The following is a 27,948-nucleotide window of genomic DNA, read 5'->3' as shown; positions in this document are numbered from 1 at the left end:
GAATAGCCCACACCTGTCCATGACATAGCTTTTGAGTTGATAGTCCTATTACTTTTGGCCCCTTAAAAAGTCGGAGGCACATATAGAAACTGTTGTAATTCCTACACCGTTCACCTGATTTGGATGTAATTACCCTCAAATTAAATATGAAAGTCTGCAGTTAAAGCACATCTTGTTTGTTTCATTTCAAAGCCATTGTGGTGGTGAATAGAGGCCAAAATATGAAAATTCTGTCAATGTCCCAATATTTATGCACCTGACTGTAGATGTGTATTGTTGTCATGCCCAGTGGTCAAGTCATGTTGGGGGCGTAGTGTCCTATGTCTGTATATAGTGTAATAGATGTATATTAGGATCATGTACAGTGGTCAGGTCATATATCTTTATAGAGTGTAATATAATTATATTGTGGTCATGTCCAGTGGTCAGATCATGTTGGGGGTGTAGTGTCCTATGTCTGTATAGAGTGTAATAGAATTATATTATCATCATCATTTATTTATATGGCGCCACAAGTGTTCCGCAGCGCCTTACAAAGTACATAAACAAATTGTAGACAAGCGACTTACAGAACAATACAATACAGGACCAGGACATGGATAATATATATTGCTACATTAGCGACCATAACACCCAGATAAGCAACAGAGCATAAGCAACCAAGTGTTAGGTGCCCTAGTGGTGAGTAAGAAGTAGATGAAAATAAAGTAGGGAGAAGCACAAGAGGGTAGAGGGCCCTGCTCGTAAGAGCTTACATTCTAAAGGGGAGGGGAAGACAAACAGGTTTGACACAGATGGGGTAGATGGGGAGGAAGGAGCATGTAGCAGGGAGTTAAAATGATAGCTGGAAGGCTTTGATGAAGTAGTGGGTCTTGAGAGCCCGTTTGAAGGATTGCAAAGAGGTGGAGAGTCTGATGGGGAGTGGGAGGGAGTTCCAGAGGTGGGGAGCATATTGTGGTCATGTCCAGTGGTCATGTCATGTTGGGGGTGTAGTGTCCTATGTCTGTATAGAGTGTATTATAATTATACTGTGGTCATGTCCAGTGTTCAGGTCATTATGGGGGCGTAGTGTCCTATGTCTGTATAGAATGTTATAGAATTATATTGTGGTCATGTACAGTGGTCAGGTCATGTTGGGGGTGTAGTGTCCTATGTCTGTATAGAGTGTAATAGAATTATATTGTGGTCATGTACAGTGGTCAGGTCATGTTGGGGCATAGTGTCATGTTATTTTCTGATTTTTCTTTGTATTAAATGCAGTGATGGTGATCCCGTAATGATCCAAAAGATCGATACGGGACAACCGATTAGTCATCCCTGCTGTAAGCTTGCACCTACCCCGTGGTTGGCTTTCCCCCACAGAAGATAGTGCTTAATTCACCAGACAGCTACTACTCCTGTTCTCTATCTACATGCAAGGATAAAAGAAGTGATTCCATATCTAAATCTGGTGACATCTGTTATGTTTTTTATTATTTTCAAAATCAGCCTAATTATTTTCCCTTTACTCCAGAGTGTGCTATTCTGGAACTGCTTCTTAGGGGTCAGCAGGCATCCAGAGGAGGCAAAGCACTTTTAATTGACATTAATGCCGCTATAAAAAAACAGATTTAAAACTGGATTCAGCCCATACCTCCTGCTCTCCAGCGATATCATCGCAAGTTATTTCATATTTTCCTAATGTGATGGACTGAAATATTCTTTCATAAGGAAACCAGAGTGAATACTTTTTGATGTTTAAGAGTTACCTAAACGACTTATCCCCCTTCCCTTCGATAACAAATATTGAACACCTTACGCCATACAGGTGTAGTAGGGTATTACCGCCGGCCGCATGGCCCGACAGCGGCTGCCCGGCAAGGGTGGAAATCCTGATCGTCAAAAGGTAAGTATGCTAACCTAATTCTTCCCCCTAACCCTCCCTTAGGGGTGCCTAACCCTAACCTCCCTAAGTGCCTAACCCTAAAACCCCCTAATTGCCTAAACCTAACCCCCCTTCCCCGCAGCCTAAACCTAAGTCTCCCGGGGAGGTGCCTAACCCTAAACCCCCCTTCCCCTAGCCTAAACCTAACCCTCCCAGGGGTTTTCGACGCCTGTCATTAGTACCACGCCGGGATTAGAAAGTCGGGAAGCCGGCAGTCGGCATTTAGCCCGTCTGCTTCCTGACTACATACTACTCTTTGACAATGACCCACCCATTACTTTTTCTTTTTCTTGATCCTGGGTCCCCTTTCCATGCATGGAGCACATTTGTAAGTTTTATATCTATTATTATTTTATAGGCATTTAACAATATATTGTAACAGAGTATAAAGGCTCTGTTCAATTATTCTAGTGTTGATTCTTCAATACATTTATACTGTCCACAACTTTGTAACCTGGACTCATACTGTACTGTCTGATACCATTTTTAAGCTATTTTTGCCTTACTTAAAAAAAAATAATATCTGGCTAAGATGCCTATCGGAGATTGAGGGGCAGACACCCTATGCCAACGTGTTCACCTTTGAGGACCAATTGTTGCATACCCCCTCAGGTGGCACAGCTTATTAGGCAGAGCTAGCGTGGGCTAAATCTTTAGCATAGTTGCGGAGCTTACGGAGGGTGCTTTTTTCACCCACTGGTCTTCCTAGAGACAAAACAAGACAACTAGCTTTGCGATAAGTAATTTAGTCATTAATGAAATCAACGGCGGCCATTCCAGTACCGTAAGAACAGAATAGATGGGGATTCTATTCATTCTCTTCCTGATCCAAAACCAGACAGATATTTTTGGCCCATTTTGAACAACCAGCTATGGTTGGACAGGTTCAGGGAGGAGTCTCTGAGGTCTGTTATAAATGGCATGGAGCAGAACAAGTTCATGGTCTCCATGGATATTAAGGTTGTGAATTTGCATGCTTCAATTTGGAAAAGAACAATGTCTTCTCAGATTCAGAGTCTGGTCACATTACCAATTTTGTGCTCTTCCTTTTGGCCTGGAGAAAATCATGGTATTATTCGCTGCTCTTCTGAGGTCCAATAGGTTCACAATCATCCTTTACCTGGACCAACTGTTGATCAAGCCAAGGGCTCCACCCTTGCTTCAGGACCATGTACAAACGAGGTCCCAGACCTTAAAATCCCATTTATGCATTCATGGTATTCCAAAAAATTCAACTGCATACCTGCCCAGAAGACTAATTTTTTTAGGGCTGCTGTGTGACACCTGACTTAATAAGGTTTGCCGAGACAAGATAGTCCCATCAAAGGGACTAGTAAAGTCTCTATTGGCTCTTAGGCAGATGTCTGTACTGTTTTGCAAGAAAATCTTAGGTAACATTATCTTGACCTTTGAGCCAATACAATAAATTCTTAAACCAGCAGTGGAGAACTGAGAAACAGAGGGCCTGATTCAGACCCGGTAGCAAGCGCTGAGCGCTCACAACCGGGTTGATGGTGGCCCAGAGCGCATGCGTATGACGGAGCCGGCTCCGTCGTGCACATGCGCGAGATCCAGATAGCAACGGGCAATCCGTCGCTCCGGGTCTCGCACTAAAGGGGGCGTGCTGTCGATGTTGAGTGACAGCACGCCCCCTTTGGTGGGCGGGCCGGGGGGTGTGGCTGCCCAGACGGAGGCGTTCCCATGAGAACGCCTACCGTTTGGGTGCGGCCCCACTGACATCACAAGTGATGTCAGTGGGAGAGCTTTCGGCTCTGTTTGAGCCGAAAGCTCTCTGGGGCTTGCGGCCACGAGACCCTACCAAAAGGGTCTTGTCGCAAGCCCGATGGTGTTGACCATCGCGACCATCATCCTGGCCGCTCGCATTAGCTGTGGGTAGTCACCCACAGCTATGCGAGCGGCCAGGAGGCTGCTCCATAAAAAAAAAAAAAAAGACGCCCTGATTCAGAGCTAGCGCTCTGTTATAGCGTCCGGCTCTGAATCAGGGCCAGAGTTTCTCAGCAGACATGCTATATACAGACAGGAGACTGGTTTCTCCATTCCAAAATGTCTGGAAATATGGGCTCAGGTAGATGTTGACATTTGGCTGAACCACAATATTAAGTAATTTAACTCACGGAAAAGGGATCTGAAAGCAAGTTTGGTAAATGCTATGTCGTTCCCATGGAATTTGAATCTAATTTACATGTCCCCTCTGGTAGCACTGCTCCTGCAGATTCTAAATAAAGTATAAAAAGAGGGCGATGTGAGGATACGAGGGTTCCCCGGCCTGTCAGTAACTCTGTGCCTCATTCCGTCCAGAGTAGAAAACAGACACTGTACTTTTTAAAGCCGTTCCCTTGTTTCTCAGTATATACAGTATGGCAAAAAAGTATTTGGACAGCCACCGATTGTGCAAGTTGTTGCATTTTAAAAGATGAGAGAGGTCTGTAATTTCCATCATAGGTACACTTCAACTGTGAGAGACAGAATCATAACAAAAAATTCTGGAAATCACATTGTATAATTTTGAAACAATCTATTTGTATATTCTTGTGGAAAATAAATATTTGGACACCTACCAACCAGCAAGAATTCTGGCTTTCAAAGACATGTTACTTCTTCTTTAGGAAGCTCATCTATCCTCCACTCGTTGCCTGTATTAATGGCACCTGTTTGAACTGGTTAACTGTAGAAAAGACACCTGTCCACACCCTCAAACAGTCAGACTGCAACCTCTCCACCATGGCCAAGACCAGAGAGCTGTCTTAGGACACCAGGGTCAAAATTGTAGACCTGCACAAGGCTGGGATGAGCTGCTCGACAATAGGCAAGCAGCTTGGTGAGAAGAGATCAACTGTTGGCGCAAGAAATACAAGATCACTGACAATCTCCCTCGACCAGGGGCTCCATGCAAGATCTCACCTCGTGGGGTATCAATGATCTTGAGAACGGTGAGGGATCAGCCCAGAACTACACGGGGGGACCTGGTCAATGACCTCAAGAGAGCTGGGACCACAGTCATTCACAAAGGTTACCATTAGTAACACACTACGACGTCATGGATTCAAATCCTGCAGCACCTGAAAGGTCCCCCTGCTTAAGCCAGCACATGTCCAGGGCCGTCTAAAGTTTGCCCGTGATCATCTGGATGATCCAGAGGAGGATTGGGAGAATGTCATGTGGTCAGATGAGACCAAAATAGAACACCGTGTTTGGAGGGAGAAGAATGATGTGTGGCATCCCAAAAACACCATACCCACTGTGAAGCATGGGGGTGGAAACATCATGCTTTGGGGATGCTTTTCTGCAAAGGGGACAGGATGACTGATCCGTATTATGGAGAGGATTAATGGGCCATGTATCCTGACATTTTGGGCAAAAACCTCCTTCCCTCAGTAAGAGCATTGAAGATGCAATGTGGCTGGGTCTTCCAGCATGACAATTAACCCAAACACACTGCCCGGGAAACTAAGGAGTGGCTCCGTAAGAAGCATTTCAAGATCCTGGATTGGCCTAGTCAGTCTCCAGACCTCAACCCAATAGAAAATCTGTGGAAGGAGTTGAAAGTCTGTGTTGCCCGGCGACAGCCCCAAAACATGACACATCTAGAGAAGATCTGCATTGAAGAGTGGGCCAAAATACCTGCTGCAGTGTGTGCAAACCTGGTCAAGAACTACAGGAAACATTTGACCTCTGTAATTGCCAACCGAGGTTACTTTACAAAGTATTGAGTTAAACTTTTTGATTGTCCAAATATTTATTTTCCGCAAGAATATACAAATAAATTGTTTAAAAATCATACAATGTGATTTCCTGAATTTTTTGTTCTGATTCTGTCTCTCACAGTTGAAGTGTACCTATGATGGAAATTACAGACCTCTCTCATCTTTTAAAGTGCAACAACTTGCACAATCGGTGGCTGTCCAAATACTTTTTTGCCCCACTGTAAGTGCAGACAGAAGGAGCTATATAATCAGGGATTGTCTGTATTGCCTGGTATGTTAAAGACTGGGGATACTGTAATATGATAATAGTATGTGCAGTGTGGCTTGGATGGGTCGAATTGAACTTCATCACTGTCAATATATATTTTAAAGTTACAAAGCGGAAATATCTCCCAGGCAGCTAAGCCCCTCCAAATCTCTCTTCTGTCCCAGTCACTAAAACTGGAGAGACAGGTCGGGTTCAATCCGAGGTCTGGTAACAAGTTTTCAAGTATTAGCACTGCTGACAGGCACATGAGTTAGGACTCAGATGTCTGAGAAGACAATTAATCGCCTAACAATCAATATTAGGTAAGGCACCCTTAAGTACATTCATACAGCTTTCCCTTTCACGCCAATCTGAGCTCACTGCGCATGTGCCCGAACTTCCAGTTTCTCCGTTCCAGCAGCCGGAAACAATGACACCTCTGCGCAGGTGCCTGACCTCCAGACATCAGAGCCGCTGTGGTGGCCAAAAAACTACAGTACAGCAGCTGGGAACAGCAGCCTGCAAGCCGAGAGTAAACCGCTGATGCTGACATAGGGGCTCTGTCTTTCAAGTCTACATGTGTCACTTTCCATGAAGATAGGGCTGCTCTGTCAGATAAAATGCCCTTTTCATTCTAAGGTGGTATCCAGTTGTCACATGAATCAGGATACTGTTACCTTAACTTCAGGATCATTTGGATGCTGTCAGAATGCTGAGGACCTACAGTATGTTACATTTTGTCCAAACTCCTGGTTGAGCCTCTATACCCCCCCCCCAAGGCCCCAGTGTCCCCCATAGGAATCATAGAAAACTATTTCATGTAAGTACAAAAATCCTGCTTTACCTCCGGCTTCAGTGTAAATTGATCTTTTCTCTTAACATGGACACAAATGAAATCATTTACCTTTTTAGCAGCTAGTAGTAACTCCACGGCCTTGGCATACTGGTTATGCTGGATGAAGAAATCAGAGCAACGGGCGAGTAGGGCTGTGTCAGACTTCTCATCCAAGTCCTCAGCGATTAACTGAAGAGCCCCAAACTGCTCAGTAGCAAATGCCAACTCCAGCGCTTTGGAGAGGTGACCGGACTGAAAGCAAAAGAGGTGGAAGTCGTTAACGTGTCAATATCATTGTTCATTTACATTGCACTTTACTGCTAGCTTCAAATGCAAACTAGGTAATATCTGGCTTTCCCCTAGAACACATTGTGCATGCAAACCAAGCTGCACTCTAAAGTCTCTGCCTCTACCTTGTGGTAAAGCATGACTGCTCTATCCATCTGCTCCCCCTGCTCTTCATAATACCGAGCTGCTCCCATCATGTCCTCTGGGGTGCTCAACAGTGCCAGGTTCATGAGCTGGTCATCCAGGTTGTTCTCCTGTACAGGGAGAGAAGGTCTGGGTCACGCTGCACTCAGTACTCTATCTGTAGTGGTGATGCAAGATCCTGTATAAGCCTACCTTGCATAGCCTGATGGCGTTGTTATATGCCTGTGCCCTGGTGTAGAAGTGCACTGCTTGTTTCAGATCCCCCTGGGTTTCATAGTGACGTGCCAAGTGGTAGGAAGCTGCCAAGTTACCCGTCTCATTGGCTATTTCTGCAGCCTGCAATATATGATTGTTACAGCAGCTGTACAACAAAGGACGTTCTCTCCAGACACAAAGTAAAGTCTATGTGACAAGGAAAATATTTAGAAAAATTCAGGTACACTTATTTTAAGGGCTTATCCTTTCCTCCAAGAGGCTACTTCTAGTTAAACATTTTCAGGGTGTTTAGCTCTGAAAGAAAAAATAATACTAGGCCTGGCAAGTGTGGCAACTGCAGGGGTCCTGCTACATCTGCAAATTAATTTCTATGCTAAAGATTGTCCACGTGTGTCCTAATTCACATAGCATTTAGTGTAATGGGTAATTTTCCTGAATTTTGCATCTTATTCGCTTTGTAGCCTCATACAAAGTCGCTCACAAGGGCAGATTCAATTAGCAGCGGGACTTACTGAGCGCTAAAGAGCCAGGTTTAACGCCTGGAGCTATTAAATTACTGGCCATTTCAATGCGCATTAACCCATAGTTCCTGGGTAAAGTGCTCGGAGCTATGGGGTTACCCCACGCGGTAAGCCCCAGAGGGTGCACTTGACACAGATTTTTCCACGCAGCTCCTGAAAAATCTGTAGTAAGTGGGGCTTACTGTGTTTAAGTGGGGCTTACTGTGTTAAGTGCACCTTCTGGGGCTTACTGTGCTAAGTGCACCTTCTGGGGCTTACCGCGTGGGGTAACGGCAGGAACTGAATAGCTCCAGACAAAGTTTTAGCTGCGCAGTAAGTCCCACGGCTAATTTAATCTGCCCTATAGTGTACCAGGGACACTAGATTAGTTGTTTTGTTGCAAAGGAATTGGTATTAAATGTGTATAAAGTCACAGATTAAGCATAATGATATGTGTTAGCAGGCATGGTGCAGTCGCTTCTATCGGAACATAGAAGTACAAGTATTGCCAGAGTCATTAGTCAGTGAACCCTTGCAATGTACTTTTGTTGCATTAGTAATGCAACTAAGACTCATATTTGAAGAAAAAGACGCTTCGTTATGTTAAGCCGCAGTCTGTGGCACGCCAAATAGCCCCGTTTGTGCAAAGGTGTATGTGCTCATTCCTGTTAGCGACCCACTTGCTGTGTATAGCGGTCTCTCACCTTCTGAATGTTCCTCAGGTAGCAGTGCACCCGTACCAAAGACAAGTAATCCTGAGCCAGCTCATAGTACTTGAGAGCAGAGTCCATGTCTGACCGGCTTTCCAGGAATTGAGCCCACCACTTCCACAGACTTCTGTAGGGGGACACCCAGAAAAACACAGTGCTATAATAGTGAGTTATATGTAATATATCTTCTTGGTCTTCATTTTATAGAAGTACGTACAACCAAAAGGCCTAGCAGTAGCCAATCATCAATGGTGGATGGGATGCGCCATCCTGTTCCCATCCCATGGTGGATATAGATGGTAAGATTAGAGTGAGGTAACAGCACATGAAGCACAGGATTGGGTCTAACATGGGGGAATCTCTGAAGCCAGTCTGGTGGGAAAGCTAAAACTAATGCTAAGAGGATTATCAATTAGACATGTTGCATTTTACAGAGGAAGCTGTAAAGAGGGGACAACATTAAGAATGGTACTGGGCATTTCCGCCACCTAAACCTACAACAACTATGCATACCTATGTTCATAAACAGGGAAATGACCCGCTTTTCTCCTTCACAGGTCAAAACTGCTCTGACATAGGGTTGTTCCAATAAATTATATGACATATAATATCATATTATCTTATTGTATTGGATTATCTTACTTATCCTTCTTCGTATTAATGTAATCTTCTAAGGCCTGCGGGTCATCGTGGAGCATCCTTGGGACCTCGAAACGGTGGGTGTCCGACTTCTCATAGCTATACAAAACAAAAGGACAGTTCTGTGAATGTGACTAGATCCTAATGGAATATAGGCCTACAGTCACTATGACCACAGTAACTATATGGACAGGAGAAAGTCAGAGCTGGGATCCTGACATGGAAAGCATTGTAACCTTGCAGGTATTATCATTTTAAACATGCCACTTTAGGAACATGTTTAAAGTTCTACTGCCCATACACGGGATCCCTGCTCCGACTTTCTCCTGTCTAGTCACGGTCAGAACTGCATCCCTTCCTAATGACAATACACATTATAAGAAGTGATGAAATTCAGCAGAGTACTCTATGACATCCCAACTCAATGGATTTTCCCCGAGTCAGGAAGGAAACTGCCCCAAATGTGCATTAAGCATTCCCGTCTGCTACTTTTAGACTGATTTCCAGTTCAACACCTACTAACTGAAACAACATGTAAAATTGTGCTGCAGTCGCAATGAAATAAACCTGCTTGAACTGCTGCACTGTATAACATACACATCAAACTGTATCACAGATGGCTTTAATTATAACAAGATTAATCTAGAGTGCTTATATACACATAAGGAAGCATCTTACTGTTTGTTACAATGTGCAGAACTTTTATATCATGTTCAGTACATTAATATTCCAAAAAGTATGATACTCTCTATCCTGTACAGTAAAGAGGCAGAAATGCACATCCCACCCCAGGGCCGCAACTAGGGGGGGGCTAGAGGTGCATGTGCACCGGGTGCCGGATTGCAGGGGGCGAAAAAAGCTGACTCGAGGTGGCTTTGGGGCTGCAGACTCAGAAAACGGCCATCCAAAAATGGCCGCCGCCGAAGAGGAGACAAATGCTAGAAGTCCTTACTGACCCTCTAGTGTCTGTCTCCTCTTTGGCGGCGGCCATTTTTGGATGGCCATTTTTAGCAAATTCCATGGACTCTGCTGAAAACGGCCCTCCAAAAATGGCCGCCGCCTAGGAGGAGACAGATGCTAGAGGTCCTACTAGACCTCTAGTGTCTGTTAAGCCAGCGCAATGCACACAGCGTTCCCGGCACTGGGAACGCTGGCGCTGCCGGGAGAAGATGCTGAAATCTGCATCTTCTCCCGTGAAATCCCCTGGCAATGAGCATAAACCCCCCCTGGCAACGAGCATGACACCCCATGGCAAGAAGCACAAACCCCATGGCAATGAGCATGTAACCCCTGGCAACAAGCATGTAACCCCTAGCAACAAGCATGAAACCCCCTGGCAACAAGCAAGAAACCGCCTGGCAACAAGCATGAAACCCCCTGGCAACAAGGATGAAACCCCTGACAATGAGCAGGTAATTTTAAAGTAATTAGAAGCCTTACTGTGGGGTATAAAATGGTGTCGGGCAAATATGTAAGTGGCACTTTGGTAATAGGCATTACAGTGTGTGGCATAATGTGCAATGGGCATTATGGTGTGTGGAATAATGTAAGTCACTATACCAGGGACGTTTGAGTAGTTCACTACCTTATGGAGGAGTAAGGACAAACTTCAAGTACAGGAAGGGAGGGGGTGCAAAATTGCTGCCTTGCACCAGGTGACAGATATCCTAGTTTCGGCACTGCCCACCCTTTAAATGTTGTTTGAACTTATGTTTGCAGAAATGATCTGAGTGAATTGGGGCATTCCCTGTGTAGTGTGGGGCAGGCATAATAACCAGCCTAGTTCTGCACACATATGCAAACACAAGATTTACTCTTGCAAAAGCTGCTATATTAAATTAGATTGAAGGTGTGCAGAAGGTGCAGATAGCAGGGCAAACCCTGTTCTGTGTGTGCTACGAAGCATTGCTCTACCAGTGACCCTTCCTTGGTGCACTGTAGTAGAATATCAGGGCACACTAGATAATTTCACTGGGGTGACTTCTGCATTTTGACGGCCCGCTTTATATGGGTTACCGCTTCTCTAGGCTAAGTTCACCAAATGAAGAAAAAATATGAAAAGACACAAAAATAAACATGTAGTAAAAACAGCTTAACTGTCTCCTCACTCTCATGATTTTATTTAAGACTATACGTTTAATAGGACCAGTTTTGCGAGTCCAAACAGCACTTAGGTGTAGACACGAACATCCAGGCGCACTCCAAACGATGTAATTAAACGCGTCACATACGCACAATTACAACATGTAATGTAATAAAGATAATTCCCATATGCACTCACACTCATGATTAACATAAACCATAAATAGGGCTAAACTGAAGCTAAACTGATCAGTGTTTTAAGAGAAATATAAAAAGATGGAACAGAATGAAGGGGCCAGCCCCGAAGTGGTAGTAGAATGGACGGTAACGTGATGTTCCTACTCTTTACCCCAGGCGCGTTTCACCTACTTGCAGAGCAGAGCCTTCAATTTAGCATTGCCATCACTGATCACTATTGGTATACTTACTGGTTGAGAGAGACACTGTGGTCTCCGGTAGCCTCCATGTGCTTGGCATAGTGGTAATAGGTGGTGCGGAGGTGCATTCGGTCATGGTTCTCTGCAGTCTCAATGGCCTTCTGCCACTGGCCCCAAGCCTGGTACAGTTTATTTAGTAGATCGTAACGTTTGCAGCCTTTGTACAGCTGTTCTGCGTCTTCCTGGAAGAAAGATAATATTTATAAAGGATAGGTACAACCATCCATAGGCTTCTATTTCGGCAGGCTCTAATGCTTCTCTGCAGTACTCCAAACACGCAAAGATAGGAAACATCTACCTTGTGAACATACTAAAGCTATTTACAGCTGTCCCCCAAAAGCTTAGAAGAGAATAATAACCCTGTATGTTAAAGTTATAATCTCCTTTAAATTCTCAGAGGGAATTTGTTAAGATATAAAATCAGGTTTCTCATTTGTGGAATCGATATGATATGCCGGCTGTCAGGATTCCGACAGCAGCATCCCGATGGTTGGTATCTCGACAGGGATGCCCTAACCCTCCCTTCTGGTAGCCTGACCCTAACCTTCCCCATTAGTTCCTGAACCTAAGTCCCCCTCCTTCGTGCCTAAACCCGTATGTGGTGCCTGGCCCTAAACCCTTTCCCCTAGGGGTGCCTAACCCTAACCCCCCCCCCCAAAAAAAAACCTAATGCTAACCCCGCTAACTGCCCTAACCATAACCCTCCCCCCCCCCCCCCCCGCGGCTAAGAGGACGGGCACCCCATGCTTACCTCATTTGGGCATCCGTCCTTCTGCTTTTCGGCGTCGGGATTAAGAAAGGCGTCGGCATTTAAAGCTGCCTACATCCCCTCATTTGTATTTTATCTTTCTAAACATCTTCACAAAATACTACAAGGCCAATTAATTCAAATTAGATAAACGTGTAGAACATCATGTACAACTTAGCGTCATGATCATTTGGAGGTCAGGTTTGTCTTATTGAAATAAATAGACGTTATACAGTACAGAAACTACAGTGCTGTCCTTATGTTTCCCAAGTCATTCACACTGGACCTGCTGCAGAAGTTGCCGCTGTATGAAATCACCATTGCAGCTATAACCGTTATATACAAGCCACTAAATGTAATATGTTCTTTTGGTTTTATATATCATCTATGTTATTTCTAAAAATAATAATGAAAAGCTAGCTCTTTAATACCTGCATTAATGCATATCAGCAATAATCTTTATTACAGAACCTCTGCCAAAATACAAATTTGCATTAGGTCTTTCCTGTTGTGAGATAAACTCTTCAGAGCCGCTCGCAATTAGCGCTCGCTCGTTCATAAAAAGGGGGTGGCTATTCAAATGAACCGTCCGCTGTTTGCGGTCTGTTAACGCCTCTATGTCTGAACGAGCGAGCAAAACATACGCTCGTTTATTTGATAAAAACGCCCCCTGGCCGCTCGCATCATACGTCACGTCCGCTATTTATTAGATTAATCGAGTACATCGAACAGCGTATGAACTGCTCGCTATTCTTGTGGTTGGTTTTTTCAACCACAATCTTGCGAGCAGTTCTGGCTATAAAATAACCCAGTGACGTGGTCAATGACGCTGCTGTATTAATTATGCACACCCATAAAACGCCCGTTTTGACCTTTAAGCACACCTGCGTTCGGATCTCCACTCCCCATTTTCAAACACCTTCCCCTGTTACCACCCACATACGCCTCATTCTGTCACTCAAAATAGCAGGCATTCGCTATATTGCGAGCACATGAATTTCGGCCGCACTGACTGGTTCGCGCATGCGTATAACGATCCGTACGCATGCGCAGATGTGCGAACATCGCTCGGAACGAGCGTACTGCCGCTAGCGAGTGGCTCTGAATGAGGGCCTTAGTGCTTTATTTACTCTGCCATAGAATATGTGACTAGTGTCGACAGTTGCTTAAAAAACTGTGAAACAATATTCTCACCTTTGGTGACCAGTAAAAAGAGAACAACATATTCGAAAATAATTAACACAGTGTGTTTGAGCAATATCTACTGCTTCTTTCCACTTTAACTTCAGCAAAAGATTACAATGCTTACAGTATAACAAAGGAAGTCCTAACAGGTATGAACAACTATCCAGCATCTTGCCCTTGGCCCTGCTACAAACAAAAGCAGCTTATTACTATTACGCAAACACATACCTACTAAATGCCCTAATTTAGACAGACCAGTAATAACTAGAGTGGAGTGACCTGTCGCATACTTGCCTACTTTCCCAGAATATCTAGGACACTCCCAAATTTCAGGGGCTTTATTAAGTCATTTGAGATTAAACCCATCAACATGGCCCAAAGGGGATGCAATTCATGGCAACACCTCCCACTTCAGCAAGTATGTTGTGCTGTCCCGACTACCAGAACTGTTGTCGCAACTGCTAGAACTGCTGGGAAGTGTACACAGGTGTCTTACAGGATCACTTAGATCTTTAGAAGCACTAGACACAGCCCCGATGATATGGCACCCCCCAAATGAGAACAAACTCCCACATGAAAATGTTGGACGTATGCAGATTTCACTCACAAAACACAGATGTGACTTTTTCTAAATAAAAGAGGGATAACTTTTATTTTTCATTTCTTTGTCAAAAACGTCTATTCATGTAAAAAAAAAAAAAAGAATATACACCATACTTAAAATACAAGGATATGAGCAGTCTATTTGGAATTCCATGACCTTTGCAAAATCACTTGACCTACAGCAGGGGTGGGGAACCTTTTTTCTGCCGAGGGCCATTTTGATATATATATAACATTATTCGCAGGCCCAATGCAGACCACGCCCCCTCCACATGACGTCACATGGGGCGGGGCCACAATCTGCCGGGGATTACAGCAATGCCCAGAGCAACCTCAGGATGATTTGGGGAGCTGCCAATCTAGGCACCCTGCTAGCCAGATGAGGTTAGCAAAAAAAAGCTCTGAGGGCCATACCAAATGATTCCGAGGGCCTTATATAGCCCCCGTGGTGGAGGTTCCCCATACCTGACCTACAGGTACATTTTATGGATTTTCTATGGCCACCAAACTCCTTGGTGATTTCTAATATCATAATCTCATGTATATTCTGTTTAGGCCGGTGTTACTGAGCACCTATTCTATCTGCTGTAGCCAATCTCTCAGTGTGAAGACATTCTCGTACCAGCATGCCGAGCTGTACAGCTAACATAGCCACTCTGGCCTCTATCTCCGGCTCCTGTTCTGCTTCCCGCAATGCCTTGGCGCCCCTGGCATGGCCCATTTTCCCCAGGCACACTTTGGCAACATCGAGTCGTCTTGTCTTCACGCACATACGTGCCATGTTTTCCCAGACTGTTTCACTATAATAATGAAAAAAGGATATATATGTAAGAAGTTATCACATACAGATACCATTTCATCAGTGTTGTGTAATAGTGAAAAAGAAACACATAAGACTAAAGAATAAATCCTTAAGTCAATAAATCCCAGGATCTATGGGCCTGATTCAGACCCACTCGCGAGCGGCTGTCCGCTCGCAAGTGGGTCGATGTTATGGACTGAGCACGCGCACGACGGAGGGAGCTCCGTCGTGCGCATGCGCCAGACGCGACGAGCGAAGGAAAGTTTTTCGCTCGTTGTGTCCGATCAAAGGGGGCGTGCTGTCAATGTTGATTGACAGCACGCCCCCTTTGGTGGGCGTGCCTCCCTGACGGGGGCGTTCCCACGGGAACGCCTCCCGTCAGAAGCCGGCCCACTGACATCACTAGTGATGTCAGTGGGAGTGATTTTGGCTCTGATAGAGCCAAAATCACTCCGGAGCTTGCGGTTGAAAACCTCAACCGCAGGCTCCGGCTCGCAAATTCGATGGTCGCGATGGTCTCGACCATCGCGGCCATCACAATGCACGCTCGTATAGCCTGTGGGTGGTGACCCACAGCTATACGAGCGTCCAGGAGGACGCTCCATGAAAATGGAGCCCGGCCCTCATTCAGAGCGTGCGCTCTGCTCAGAGCGTACGGCTCTGAATGAGGGCCTATGTTTGTATCCTTATAAATGACATTCAGTAAATGATGACCAGGTGTGTGTAGGGGGGGTTCCTTAACGCAATAAATCTCAGGATCTATGTTTGTATCCTTATAAATGACATTCAGTAAATGATGACCAGGTGTGTGTAGGGGGGGTTCCTTAACGCAATAAATCTCAGGATCTATGTTTGTACCATTATAAATGACATTCAGTAAATGATGACCAGGTGTGTGCGTGTGGGTGGGGGGTTGGGAGACGAGTCGTTCTTCACAAATTGTCTTGTGACCTTTAAACCTTGGCTTGCCCAGATATATTGGTCTTTTTATGGATGTTTATTAGATTTGATGAGTGTTTATGAATGTGCTAGAAGCACAAACACGGCTGAACACGAGAACACGTACACAGAATCCCTTCCCATCAGTAAACACCCCGTTCCCACTATGGTGTGGACAGTACATTTCCTGTTTCTAATCAAAGAAGAGACAGCCCTGGCTTGGCCGTACTCTGACTCTGGGCATTAATGACAGGAGGAGTGTTAGGAAGGGGAGACACAAGACAGGGAGAAAGGAATAAATATATAGGAGAGAGAGAGAAAGATAGGAGTGAAGGAAAGAGAGGTGAGAGAAAAAGAGTCAGTGAAAGAGAGAATTAGAAAAAAAATAAATAGAGAAATAAAGAAATAGGAGAGAAATATAGCAGTGAAGGAAAGAAATGAGAGAAGAAAAGGTAGGGGAATAATAAAGGAAAGTGAAAGAAGGAGAGATAATGAAAGAGGAGAAGGAAAGAAAGAGGATAAATAATGAAAGGGAAGAGAGGATAAATAATGAGTAGAAAGAGAGGAGATAAAGAGAAGGAAGAGAGGAGAGAAATAAAGAGTAAGAAGAGAGAGGAGAAATAAAGTGAAGGAAGAGAAGATAAATAAATAGAAGGAAGAGAGGAGAAATAAAGAGAAGGAAGAAAGAGGAGAAATAAAAAGAAGAGAAATAAGGAGAAGGAAGAGAGGAGAAATAAAGAGAAGGAAGAGAGTAGAAATAAAGAGAAGGAAGAGAGGAGAAATAAAGAGAAGGAAGAGAGGAGAAATAAAGAGAAGGAAGAGAGGAGCAATAATGAAAGGGAGGAGAGGAGAAATAAAGAGAAGGAAGAGAGGAGAAATAATGAAAGGGAGGAGAGGAGAAATAAAGAGAAGGAAGAGAGGAGAAATAATGAAAGGGAGGAGAGGAGAAATAATGAAAGGGAGGAGAGGAGAAATAAAGAGAGGGCGACATATAGCCCCTTAAAAACAATTTGAAAAACATTTCCTGGTATTTGGTGGTTGCAAGAACTCTATTGGAATATAAAAGTGCTTTTAGAAGTGATCATTCACTGAGATCTGGAAAGTGTTTCTGCCAATGGGTTATACCAGTTTCATAATGACCACTGTAATAAGGGGTTTTCAATATTAAATGTTGGTATCATGGTTACAACATTACTAAGACTCTGCAGAGCATTGCTATTTTAGTCCTTTCTGCCTAGAGAACTAAGAACTGCCGTCCATCAACAGTGAAATATAGAACTGCTCTATCATAGAATATCAGTGTGCTGCTCATTAGAGCACCGCAGAGAGGATAAGGTGTGTACCCCGGTCTTCCTCTGGACACTCATCACATCAGTAACTGCTTCAGAGCAGACCCTGATAACATTTTCCTGCCACGGCAGTGACGCAGCTAAAAGGTGGGGTCCATCCCAGCGGGTGCAAGGGACGTGATCACTGGGGGGGATCTGAAGGTGCATTTGCTTCTCAGACCAAGTCAACAATCTTATGTTTGTTTAGCACATGGCAGCTTGTTGACTGTCCCTGTACATTTAACCCATCATAAGTGCTTCAATACCACTCTTACAGTATTTTATATGCTTACACTAACAGTACAAGCATTATATATGTAAATTAATCTTTGAGACTCATTTATTAACCATTGTGTTTTAGATGCGTTTAGAAGGTTTTGTGTACAAGTAAAAAAAAAAAACACATTAGTGATTACTTTCATTTTCCAGAGCGGACGTGCTACTGCGCATGTGCGGTCTGCTGACCGGGTATACGTGAATGGAGAGTGCCAGGGAGGGATTTTACGGATCCTTCTCCAGGTGCTTTTTGTGGACTGTAGGCTACAATGGCTAGCACCATTTTCAGGGACTGCTTTTGCAATTGAAGCTAATATCTGCTGCGACCCCTGTACATACGTTTGGAGGGTAATTAATATTTGCCGGGGTTATCCAGCAAATAGTATCGGATAATGTTATACAGCTGGTTGAGATGTTTAATCACACTATCCATTACACTTCCAGACGTAAATTGGGTGCTCAGACATTTTTCTGTTTCTATAGATGCGCCCACGTTCATTGTGACTGATCGCGGCACAAACATGCCCATGAATCACGCTATGCGCCAAGCAAAAGCGTGTCCCCGATCGTGGGAGTGCATCTCCCATTATATCCTAAGGAGACTTGAGTGTGCGTCTCCGATCACGGGAGTCCGTCTCGCGACACGCATATCGCTATTCGCTGTGCTATGGACAACATTGTAGTTGGCCAGATCTTTAAATGTACTATTGCATTTCTGTACAATCACAATAGTAGTCAACTGAGTCAAATTACAAGTTTTGCTTCACTAAATGAAAGATTAGTATAATGCCTCCAGAACAATGGGTGGTATACAAACAGGCTCCCTTGTCTCAGCAATCGTATTCAAACAAAGATGGTGCCGAGCCTCCGAGCCACGTGAGTCCTGAGACAATGGAAAGTAATGATAGAGTTTACAGCTCAGATGGCATACAGGTCAGGCATGGCTCAGTGGAGGTAGGGTGAGCAGCTGAGTACGGTGCATGGTTCAGTGGGGGTAAGGTGAGCAGCTGAGTACAGGCATGGCTCAGTGGGGTTAGATGAGTAGCTGAGTTCATGGATCAGCAGGGGTAAGGGGAGAAGCTGAGTTTAGGCATGGCTCATTGATTGTAGGGTGAGCAGCTGAGTACAGGCATGGTTCAGCTGGAATAAGATGTGGCTCATCTAGGGTAAGGTGAGCAGCAGAGTGCAAATGTGGCTCAGCTGGAGCAAGGTAAGCGGCAGAGTGCAGATGTAGCTCAGCTGGGCTAAGGTAAGCAGTAGAGTACATATGTGGCTCATCTAGGGTAAGGTAAGCAGCAGAGTGCAGATGTGGCTCAGCTGGAGTAAGGTAAGCAGCAGAGTGCAGATGTAGTTCAGCTAGGGTAAGGTAAGCAGCAAAGTGGAGATTTGGCTAAGCTGGCGTTATATGAAAAGTCGACATTCAGAAGGACAACATGGCTCATTGATTGTAGGGTGAGCAGCTGAGTACAGGCATGGCTCAGCTGGAGTAAGATGTGGCTCATCTGAGGTAAGTTAAGCAGCAGAGTGCAGATGTGGCTCAGCTGGAGTAAGGTAAGCAGCAGAGTGCAAATGTAGCTCAGCTGGGGTAAGGTAAGCAGCAGAGTACATATGTGGCTCATCTAGGGTAAGGTAAGCAGAAGAGTGCAGATGTGGCTCAGCTGGAGTAAGGTAAGCAGCAGAGTGCAAATGTGGCTCAGCTGGAGTAAGGTAAGCAGCAGAGTGCGGATGTGGCTCAGCTGGAGTAAGGTAAGCAGCAGAGTGCAGATGTAGCTCAGCTGGGGTAAGGTAAGCAGCAGAGTGCAACTGTAGCTCAGCTGGGGTAAGGTAAGCAGCAGAGTACATATGTGGCTCATCTAGGGTAAGCAGAAGAGTGCAGATGTGGCTCAGCTGGAGTAAGGTAAGCAGCAGAGTGCAAATGTGGCTCAGCTGGAGTAAGGTAAGCAGCAGAGTACATATGTGGCTCATCTGGGGTAAGATAAGCAGCAGAGTGCAGATGTGGCTCAGCTGGAGTAAGGTAAGCAGCAGAGTGCAGATGTAGTTCAGCTAGGGTAAGGTAAGCAGCAAAGTGGAGATCTGGCTATGCTGGTGTTATATGAAAAGTCGACATTCAGACGGACAACATGGCTCATTGATTGTAGGGTGAGCATCTGAGTACAGGCATGGCTCAGCTGGAGTAAGGAGTAAGATGTGGCTCATCTGAGGTAAGGTAAGCAAGCAGCAGAGTGCGGATGTGGCTCAGCTGGAGTAAGGTAAGCAGCAGAGAGCAGATGTAGCGCAGCTGGGGTAAGGTAAGCAGCAGAGAGCAGATGTAGCTCAGCTGGAGTAAGGTAAGCAGCAGAGTGCAGATGTAGCTCAGCTGGGGTAAGGTAAGCAACAGGGTACATATGTGGCTCATCTGGAGTAAGTAAAGCAGTAGAGTGCAGATGTGGCACAGCTGGGGTAAGGTAAGCAGCAGGGTACATACAGTATGTGGCTCATCTGGGGTAAGATAAGCAGCAGAGTGCAGATGTGGCTCAGTTGGAGTAAGGTAAGCAGTAGAGTGCAAATGTGGCTCAGCTGGAGTAAGGTAAGCAGCAGAGTGCAGATGTAATTCAGCTAGGGTAAGGTAAGCAGCAGAGTGGAGATCTGGCTAAGCTGGTGTGATATGAAAAGTCGACATTCAGAAGGACGACAGCCAAAATGTCGACACCAGAATGTCAACATGGACTTTAGATCGACAACCAATAATAGGGTTATTTTAGCCAACCCTAACAAAAAAAAATCCTGTATATTGACATTCTGGTGTCGACCTGTTAAATGTCAACATTCTGAAAATTGCGACATTTTAACCATGTCGATAGTTTTGAATGTCAACATATTGCTTGTCGACATTCAGAACCTGACAACATTTTATCCGCTGGTTAGAGATAAGTGCAGAAATATTTTGTACCAAAATATTTCCCAACAAATTCCATCAATACAACCTTTGTGCTCCACTTTTGGTTCACCATCCGGCAGAATACCATTTATTTATAGTCTAGGACAGTGTTGGCTAACATTGACACTCCAGCTGTTATGGAACTACATAACCCAGCATGCACTGCTACAGTTTTGCTATTAGGGCATGCTAAAACTGTGGCAGGGCATGCTGGGATATATAGTTCCACAACAGGTGGAGTGTCAAGGTTAGCCAACACTGGTCTAGGACAACAACAGTGTTAATGCATTTGGCTTGCGGTGTGTTTGGGGTATAAAAAGGTAGACGCCTGGATGAAATAAAAAGGACAGGAAAAATGTGGGTATAAAAAAAACAGCTGGAGCTTTCCCTAACATTCTGTGTATGAAAAAAATTCCACCACTAAATGCAGAATATTAGGAATGAGTGCAGAAATGGTTCAGCTGATGTTTGGTATTTTGCTGAGTGCAGGCACAGCACATATGGTGTTTGGTAAGCAGCGGTATGCAAGCATGGCACCGTTGAGGTTTGGTAAGCAACTGAGTGCAGACATGGCTCAGCTGATGTTTGCTAATTTGCTGAGTGCAGGCACAGCACATATGGGGTTTGGTAAGCAGTGGTATGCAGGCATGGCTCGTCTGAGGCTTGGTAAGCAACTGTGTGCAGACATGATTCGGCTGATCTTTGGTAATAAGCTAAGTGCAGGCATGGCTCAGCTAAGGTTCGGTAATTTGCTGAGTGCAGGCATAGCTCATATGGGGTTTGGTAAGCAGCGGTATGCAGGCATAGTTCAGTTAAATCTTGGTAAGCAAATGAGTGCAGACATGGTTCAGCAGATGTTTGGTAATTTGGTGAGTAAATGGACAGCATATATGGGGCTTGGTAAGCAGTGGAGCACAGGTATAGCTTATATTAAGTATGCTAAATAGCTGGACTGCAGGCATGGCTCACATGAAGTCTAGTAATTTGTTGAGTGCAAGTGTGACTCAGTTGGGCTATTTGCTTTTACACAATGATAGCAGTTGAGGACAGACAGGGTTGAGCTGGTTAAGTCAGATCAGATCGGGGGAATCAATGAAATTATTAATGTTAAAAATCCCCGATTTGTTGATCCCAAACACATTATGGGTGGGATCGGCAAATCAGGGAAATCCAACCTGGAGGGCACTGAGAATTTGGGGAGATCTGCGTAAGTTGCTGAAAATATCATCTAACTTTCTATGCAATCAGCTATGAACCTCTGCAGTTCCAGGAAAGTTCATTCAATATAAACATTTCATACAGGAATACAGATTTCTATTTTGATAGTTACTTAGAAGTATTTGTTCTACATAGTTTTCCACCACTGCAGGGTGAAGGGCCTGAAATACCTGTTAATGTGTAAGATAAATGTCATACCACTACAACACACGCATACTCCATACCACCAACACTTATACACAGTCACCTGCCAAGACACGTACGTTCTAGCGACTTCTGATGTGGGAACTGCATAGTAGGTTAGCCCTTCCTGCAACCTAAATCAGGAAAGTGATTTTATAAATAGTCCTTACAACTATGCATAATCACATTTCCCATAAAATTATTTTCAGCTAAAAAAAAAAAAAAACACCCATAAATATAATTTTCTGTTTTAATTGTGTAGGTGTGAATGTACAAAAACAGTATTGAGGTCATTACGTCTTTATATAAAAATAATTTGCCTTTCCTAATCATCTTTCCAAGTTACTCTTCCAGGCGCACACCATGCACCCATATTTATTTTATACTTACCTTTCCGCAGTCTTCAGGGCGCTGCTCTGCAAAAATCACATGGAAAAAGGTGGCGACCATTTTCCCGGTGACTCGCGCATGTGCAGAAAAGATGTCCCTGGGAATTAGGCGCAGGCCCCATGTTCCTGGAGACCCGCACATGCGCAGTAGATTAAGCCACAATCTACTGCGCTGCCAGAGAGAAGGGGGCTCAAACGGAGGCTGCACACGGGCCCCCTCCTCTCTTAAAGCGCCCCTGCTTACTGGTGTGTCCTTACACATCTTTGCTGCAGTTGTGCTAAAAAAAAAAAAAAAAACCTTTTGGAACGTCACGTCCCGTGAGACTCTGCTAGCGCCGGGTGTCTTTTCTGGCGAAAATGTAACTAAGTTGCGATGTGATGCGATTAGGACGCACCAGCAGACTGTGCTGATTTAATTGATATGTGACACTTGTATATCTGTGTGCGAGTAAGGGGTCTATCCATCATCACTTAATTTCTACAAAAGCATCACATTTTCACCTGCTTTTGTAGAAATTAAGTTTTCGCACCATTCATCGGAAAGGTAATGCAGGAGATGTCACAGATTTCTCTCCCGGAGTGGCCCGCTGTTCCCATACACTAGTATGGGGACAGAATTGATCATGCTCCAAAAATACAATATTTTCGAAGCTTGGCCGCGGGAGCATTCACCATCTTCAGATGGTGAGTGCTCCCGAAACCTGCTCCCTCCCTATGCGAAGGAGTCCCGGGTTGAGTAGAGGGATCCATTCGGATACCTCCTCCCCTATCCGGCTCCTTCCGTGGCTTTTGTGCGTCTGCGTGACCTGTAGGTCATTGTGAGTCCAGACACATCATTAGAATATTAGTCACGCCCTCCGGTTACATGAGATAGGACCAAGCCAAGCTTGCTCCCTTGTGTGTCCTCAATCATGGCGGTGGCCATTTTTGGTTAGGTTTTTCATATATAGAACACCATGGTTCATATTATGAGAATTGAGATCATGATATCGTCTGCTATAATTGTCCCCAAAGGTGACAGTGGCCATTTTGCATATAGTGAAGATACAGTATATATTATATATAGTATATAACATTTGTCTCAGTTGTCAAATAATAATAATAACTCAATTATGTGTCAATTCAGCACAGTTTGTGAAGGGTGGGACAATTAACTATAAGCAACTTGATATACATGGCATTAATTGGGATTATCGATAAACTACCAAATGAAATATTAGATATTGTCTCGGAAACCTGGGCCCTAGACTTCAATATATTAAAACATTAAATTAAATCAAATAAGAAAAATGAAGGGATTTCAAGATATTATGTACGGGAATTAGGTAATAATTCTGAAATGAGAATCATATTAATCAAAGTTAACTAATTTTTGGAGATTGACATATAACCATAATATTTTATCCTTGAGATATATAATTGTATATACAAAAGAAATTGCTCCATAGACATTTATAGGAATAATTCCCCATATTACTTGATTTAGGGGTCTAAATTGAGTCCTTCGGGATAAAGAGTCTGCAAGTCATAAATCCATTTGCTTTCTCTGCAGTTTATGACATCTATCTTATTGCCTCCCCTCCAGTTATAAATGACCCTGTCAAACCCCGTAAACTTGAGGCCTTTGGGGTTGCAACCATGGGTAACCTTGAAGTGTTCTGATACACTATGGGTCTCTAGACAACTGTGAATATTTCGACAATGTTCGTAAATCCTTAACTTGAGGGTTCTTGTGGTGCGCCCCACAAACTGCAGCCCACATGGGCATTCAAGTAATGAAGAAAGGAGATGTCATTGTAGGAAGCAGGGATCTTGGCTGTAGAGGGCACATCTCTAAGGCACTCTTTGTAACGTGGAAGTATGCATGGCCATTTAGACTACTCAAAATGATGTTACCACAGCTGGTGGGCATCAGATCTCGTCCTATGCTTTAAGTGGGACCTAATTAACCCCTGCATGCAAGTAATAGAAAACTTCCCGGGCAAAACTTGCCTTTCTGCCTGGTGCACATAACGCTTGACGATGGTCACTGCAGCTAGCAAATTGTTTGTGATCTGCTGATTACGAGCAGCCTCTGACACAGATTGGTGTTTCCTTTGTCTCCTGGGCACAGAATATGCTTCTGTGATTGTGCAATACTATGCTTTTGCAGGTGACATATTGCACATAAGGGAAGTGGCTTAAAACATTAACACATGGGTGAAACTCAGGGGTAAGGATCTGTAACATGTTCTTATCGTAAAGTGGGCGTGTATGAAGCAGTTGCAGAACAGAACGGGTCTTTAAGGCTACTGGAACTCACCGTAAGAGCTACTTTCAAATCTCAGTTATGCCCAATTTTGCACCCTACCCTCCATCAGCCCCACAATGTTATCTTATTGAAAGGGGTACTATTAAATGGTAGGAGGTTTGAATTAGTTGCACTTTTAAACTGTGTACCTTTAAACACATCGAAACGCACCATTATTTGTGGAGGCGACTACAGAGAGCGAGACCGACCAATGAGCTGCACTGGTGCAGAGCCAAGGAATGTTGTCTCTGCTTTGTACATGACCTACTGTACGTATACAGTGGGTGACAGGTGCTATTTATATACTAGAAAGATCCCTGAATCTGTATGTATGTTAAAGAGACTTAGATGCGCCTTCTTTATTTGCTATTGCAGGTTAAAATTCAAAATATCTTTCAATCCATAAAGGTTTTGTGTCATTTTCCAAAAGAATACAGAAATGTTCACTCCTGTGACTATATGGGGACGTTTCAATTGTTTTGGGCGCCCCCCACTGGCGTCTATACGATTGTGTGCCAGACGGAACAATTCAATTGTTGCTCCATTCGGACACCTAAAGCTGTGGGGTGACATTTCTTCTCGTAGCCTCCTGAGGTGCGAGAAGAAATGTGTGCAAAGTCCATTGTTTGGGCGCCCTAACCACTTCTTTAGACAGGTTTAGTCACTTTGTGCGGCGCCTGAGCGGAGAAATAATTGAATTGCTCCATCGGGTGCCTATTCATATAAACGCCCAGCAGGGTGCGCGCAAAACTATTGAATCGTCCCATATACCGTGTTTCCCCGATAATAAGACCTACCCCGAAAATAAGCCCTACCCTTACTTTTGTAACCCGGTCCTAAATAAGCCCTACCCTTACTTTTGTAACCCGGTCCTAAATAAGCCCTACCCCGAAAATAAGAACTACCAAAATATCATTTTGAGCTAGGAATGCTTAAGAGGCCAGCGTTCCCAGTCATGCAGTGCGCGGGTGACGTCATGACGTCACCCACGCGTTGAGGATCCTGTGCGGCCGCGCCTGCTGGATCGTGTTAGATCCAGTCAACGCGCAAGTGAGAGGGACATCCCGGACGGCGGCGAGTCAGGTAAGTACCGCACTGTACTGATGGGTGGGGGATCAATTACAGGGGGGCCTGCACTGCAATAAGGGAGGCTGCATAAGGGACACTGCTACGGGGGGGGGGCTGCATAAGGGGCACTGCTGTCAATGTTAATTAAAACAAGACCTACCCCAAAAATAAACCCTATGGTGTTTTTTTTGAACCAAAAAAAAAATAAGACAGTGTCTTATTATCGGGGAAACACGGTATGTTATATATATATATATACATATATATATATATATATATATGTCACAATTCGAAAAAAGACATTGCAATGATAATTTTAAGTTGAAAATAGAAACAAAATGTTGTAATAACATTTTCTAACATCTCCCAAATGCACAGTTGCAGAGACCCTTCATTTTTGTTCTCTGCTTCCACCTGTTCATTTGTCTATGAAATGTAGGGAATATTGAATAGTACAATAAATAAATACATTTAATAATTAAATGTAGGGTACAATGTAATTTTGCTTCTTTGTTGGAAGAGAGAATTTATTTCCGTCTGCTATGAGATTGGGGAGGCCTCTCTAGCTGCCTCTTCTGGGCTTAGAATGATAATGTGATGTGAAGATGAAATTTGACACAAAGGGGGTACACTTACTGAAGTGTGTGTTTTTAGAAGTGGAGATGTTGCCCATAGCAACCAATCAGATTATACGTATCATTTATCTAACACCTTCTAGAAGATATTAGCTAGAATCTGATTGGTTGCTATAGGCAAATACTCCACACTTTAGTAAATACACACCAATAAGTCTATTGCGTCTGGATCAAAAGTCGCATTTCAGATTTGGTTGCATATGAAGTGAGCAACTGCAGCTCCCTGCAGCTGGAATACGGTTGAAGGCATGGTCTGCATGGCCTGCACATCTCATTCACTAAAAGAGGGTTTCAGGTTTCAGGCTGTGCACTAGGAATTTAGGGCCTAATTCAGCTTTGGAAATAAGATATTGCAAGTAAATGAGCATCTTGGCAAAACCATGTTGCACTGCAGGGGGGCAGATTTAAAATGTGCAGAGAGATGTGTCCAAACTCACATCTAAATTGCAGTGTAAAAATAAAGCTGTGCAGTATTTGTAGGCTGCATTGAAAAGCAGCCAGTATTTACCCTGCATGCAAAAAAAATTATGTATTATGTATTAAGTACAACTTGCATTGCAATATGGTTTTTCCAAGGAACAGAGTTACTTGCTATTTCTCACTCTATTCCCAAACCTGAATCAGGCCCTTAGGGCCTGATTCAGACCCGGTCGCGAGCGCTCGCAATCGGGTCGATGGTGGCCCACAGCGCATGCGCATGACGGAGCCGGCTCCGTCGTTCGCATGCACGAGACCCGGCTAGCGACGGGCACTCCGTCGCTCCGGGTCTCGCAACCTTTGGTGGGCGGGCCGGGGGGGTGGCTGCCCAAACGGAGGCGTTCCCATGAGAATGCCAGTCGTTTGGGGGCGGCCCCACTGACATCACGAGTGATGTCAAGGGAGAGATTCCGGCTCTGTTAGAGCCGAAATCTCTCTGGGGCTTGCGGCCACGAGACCCTACCTCAAGGGTCACGTTGCAAGCCCGATGGTCACGATGGTCTTGACCATCGCAACCATCATCATGGCCGCTCGCTGTAGCTGTGGGTGGTCAAGAGGCCGTTCTAAAAAAAACCCGGCCCTGATTCAGAGCGAGCGCTCTATCAGAGCGACCGGGTCTGAATCAGGCCCTTAGTTCCAAGAGGTTTCAGATACAGCAATCAGGCAGGGTATTATTCATTACCAGTTATTTTATACAGCGTATACATTTTCCGCAGTGCAGATTATTTCAGTCATTTACTTCAGTCCCCGCCCCAGTGGAGCTTACAATCTATGGGCCTGATTCAGACCCACTCGCGAGCGGCTGTCCGCTCGCAAGTGGGTCGATGGTGCGCATGCGCGAGATGCGACGAGCGAAGGACTTTCCTTCGCTCGTTGTGTCTGATCAAAGGGGGCGTGCTGTCGATGTTGATTGACAGCACGCCCCCTTTGGTGGGCGTGCCTCCCAGACGGGAACGCCTACCATCAGAAGCCGGCCCCACTGACATCACTAGTGATGTCAGTGGGAGTGATTTTGGCTCTGATAGAGCCAAAATCACTCCGGGCCTTGCGGTTGAGAAACTCAACCGCAGACTTCGGCTCGCAGTGGCGATGGTCGCGATGGTCAAGACCATCACGACCATCAACCTGCACGCTCGTATAGGC

General features: G+C 44.6%; 1 protein-coding gene across 2 annotated transcripts in view; it reads right to left on the bottom strand.

The window, feature by feature from the left end:
* IFT140 (intraflagellar transport 140) overlaps positions 1-27,948 on the bottom strand; it is a 114,700-nt gene that overhangs the window by 8,615 nt on the left and 78,137 nt on the right. Inside the window, exons 19-25 of one of the 2 annotated variants that reach the window (XM_088452080.1) lie at positions 14,906-15,083; positions 11,739-11,929; positions 9,232-9,327; positions 8,584-8,716; positions 7,356-7,499; positions 7,145-7,273; positions 6,801-6,983 (exon numbers count right to left, since the gene is read on the bottom strand). In XM_088452080.1, the coding sequence (XP_088308206.1) occupies positions 6,801-6,983; positions 7,145-7,273; positions 7,356-7,499; positions 8,584-8,716; positions 9,232-9,327; positions 11,739-11,929; positions 14,906-15,083 (1,054 nt within the window). The remainder of the gene's footprint in view (positions 1-6,800; positions 6,984-7,144; positions 7,274-7,355; positions 7,500-8,583; positions 8,717-9,231; positions 9,328-11,738; positions 11,930-14,905; positions 15,084-27,948) is intronic. The other variant, XM_088452081.1, reaches the window with a different exon arrangement.

This window comes from Taudactylus pleione, unplaced genomic scaffold (assembly GCF_031769625.1).
Source record: "Taudactylus pleione unplaced genomic scaffold, aTauple2 ptg000032l, whole genome shotgun sequence".
Classification (NCBI taxonomy): domain Eukaryota; kingdom Metazoa; phylum Chordata; class Amphibia; order Anura; family Myobatrachidae; genus Taudactylus; species Taudactylus pleione.
Note: the sequence above shows the minus strand (reverse complement) of the source record. Positions and strands in the feature narration are given on the sequence as shown.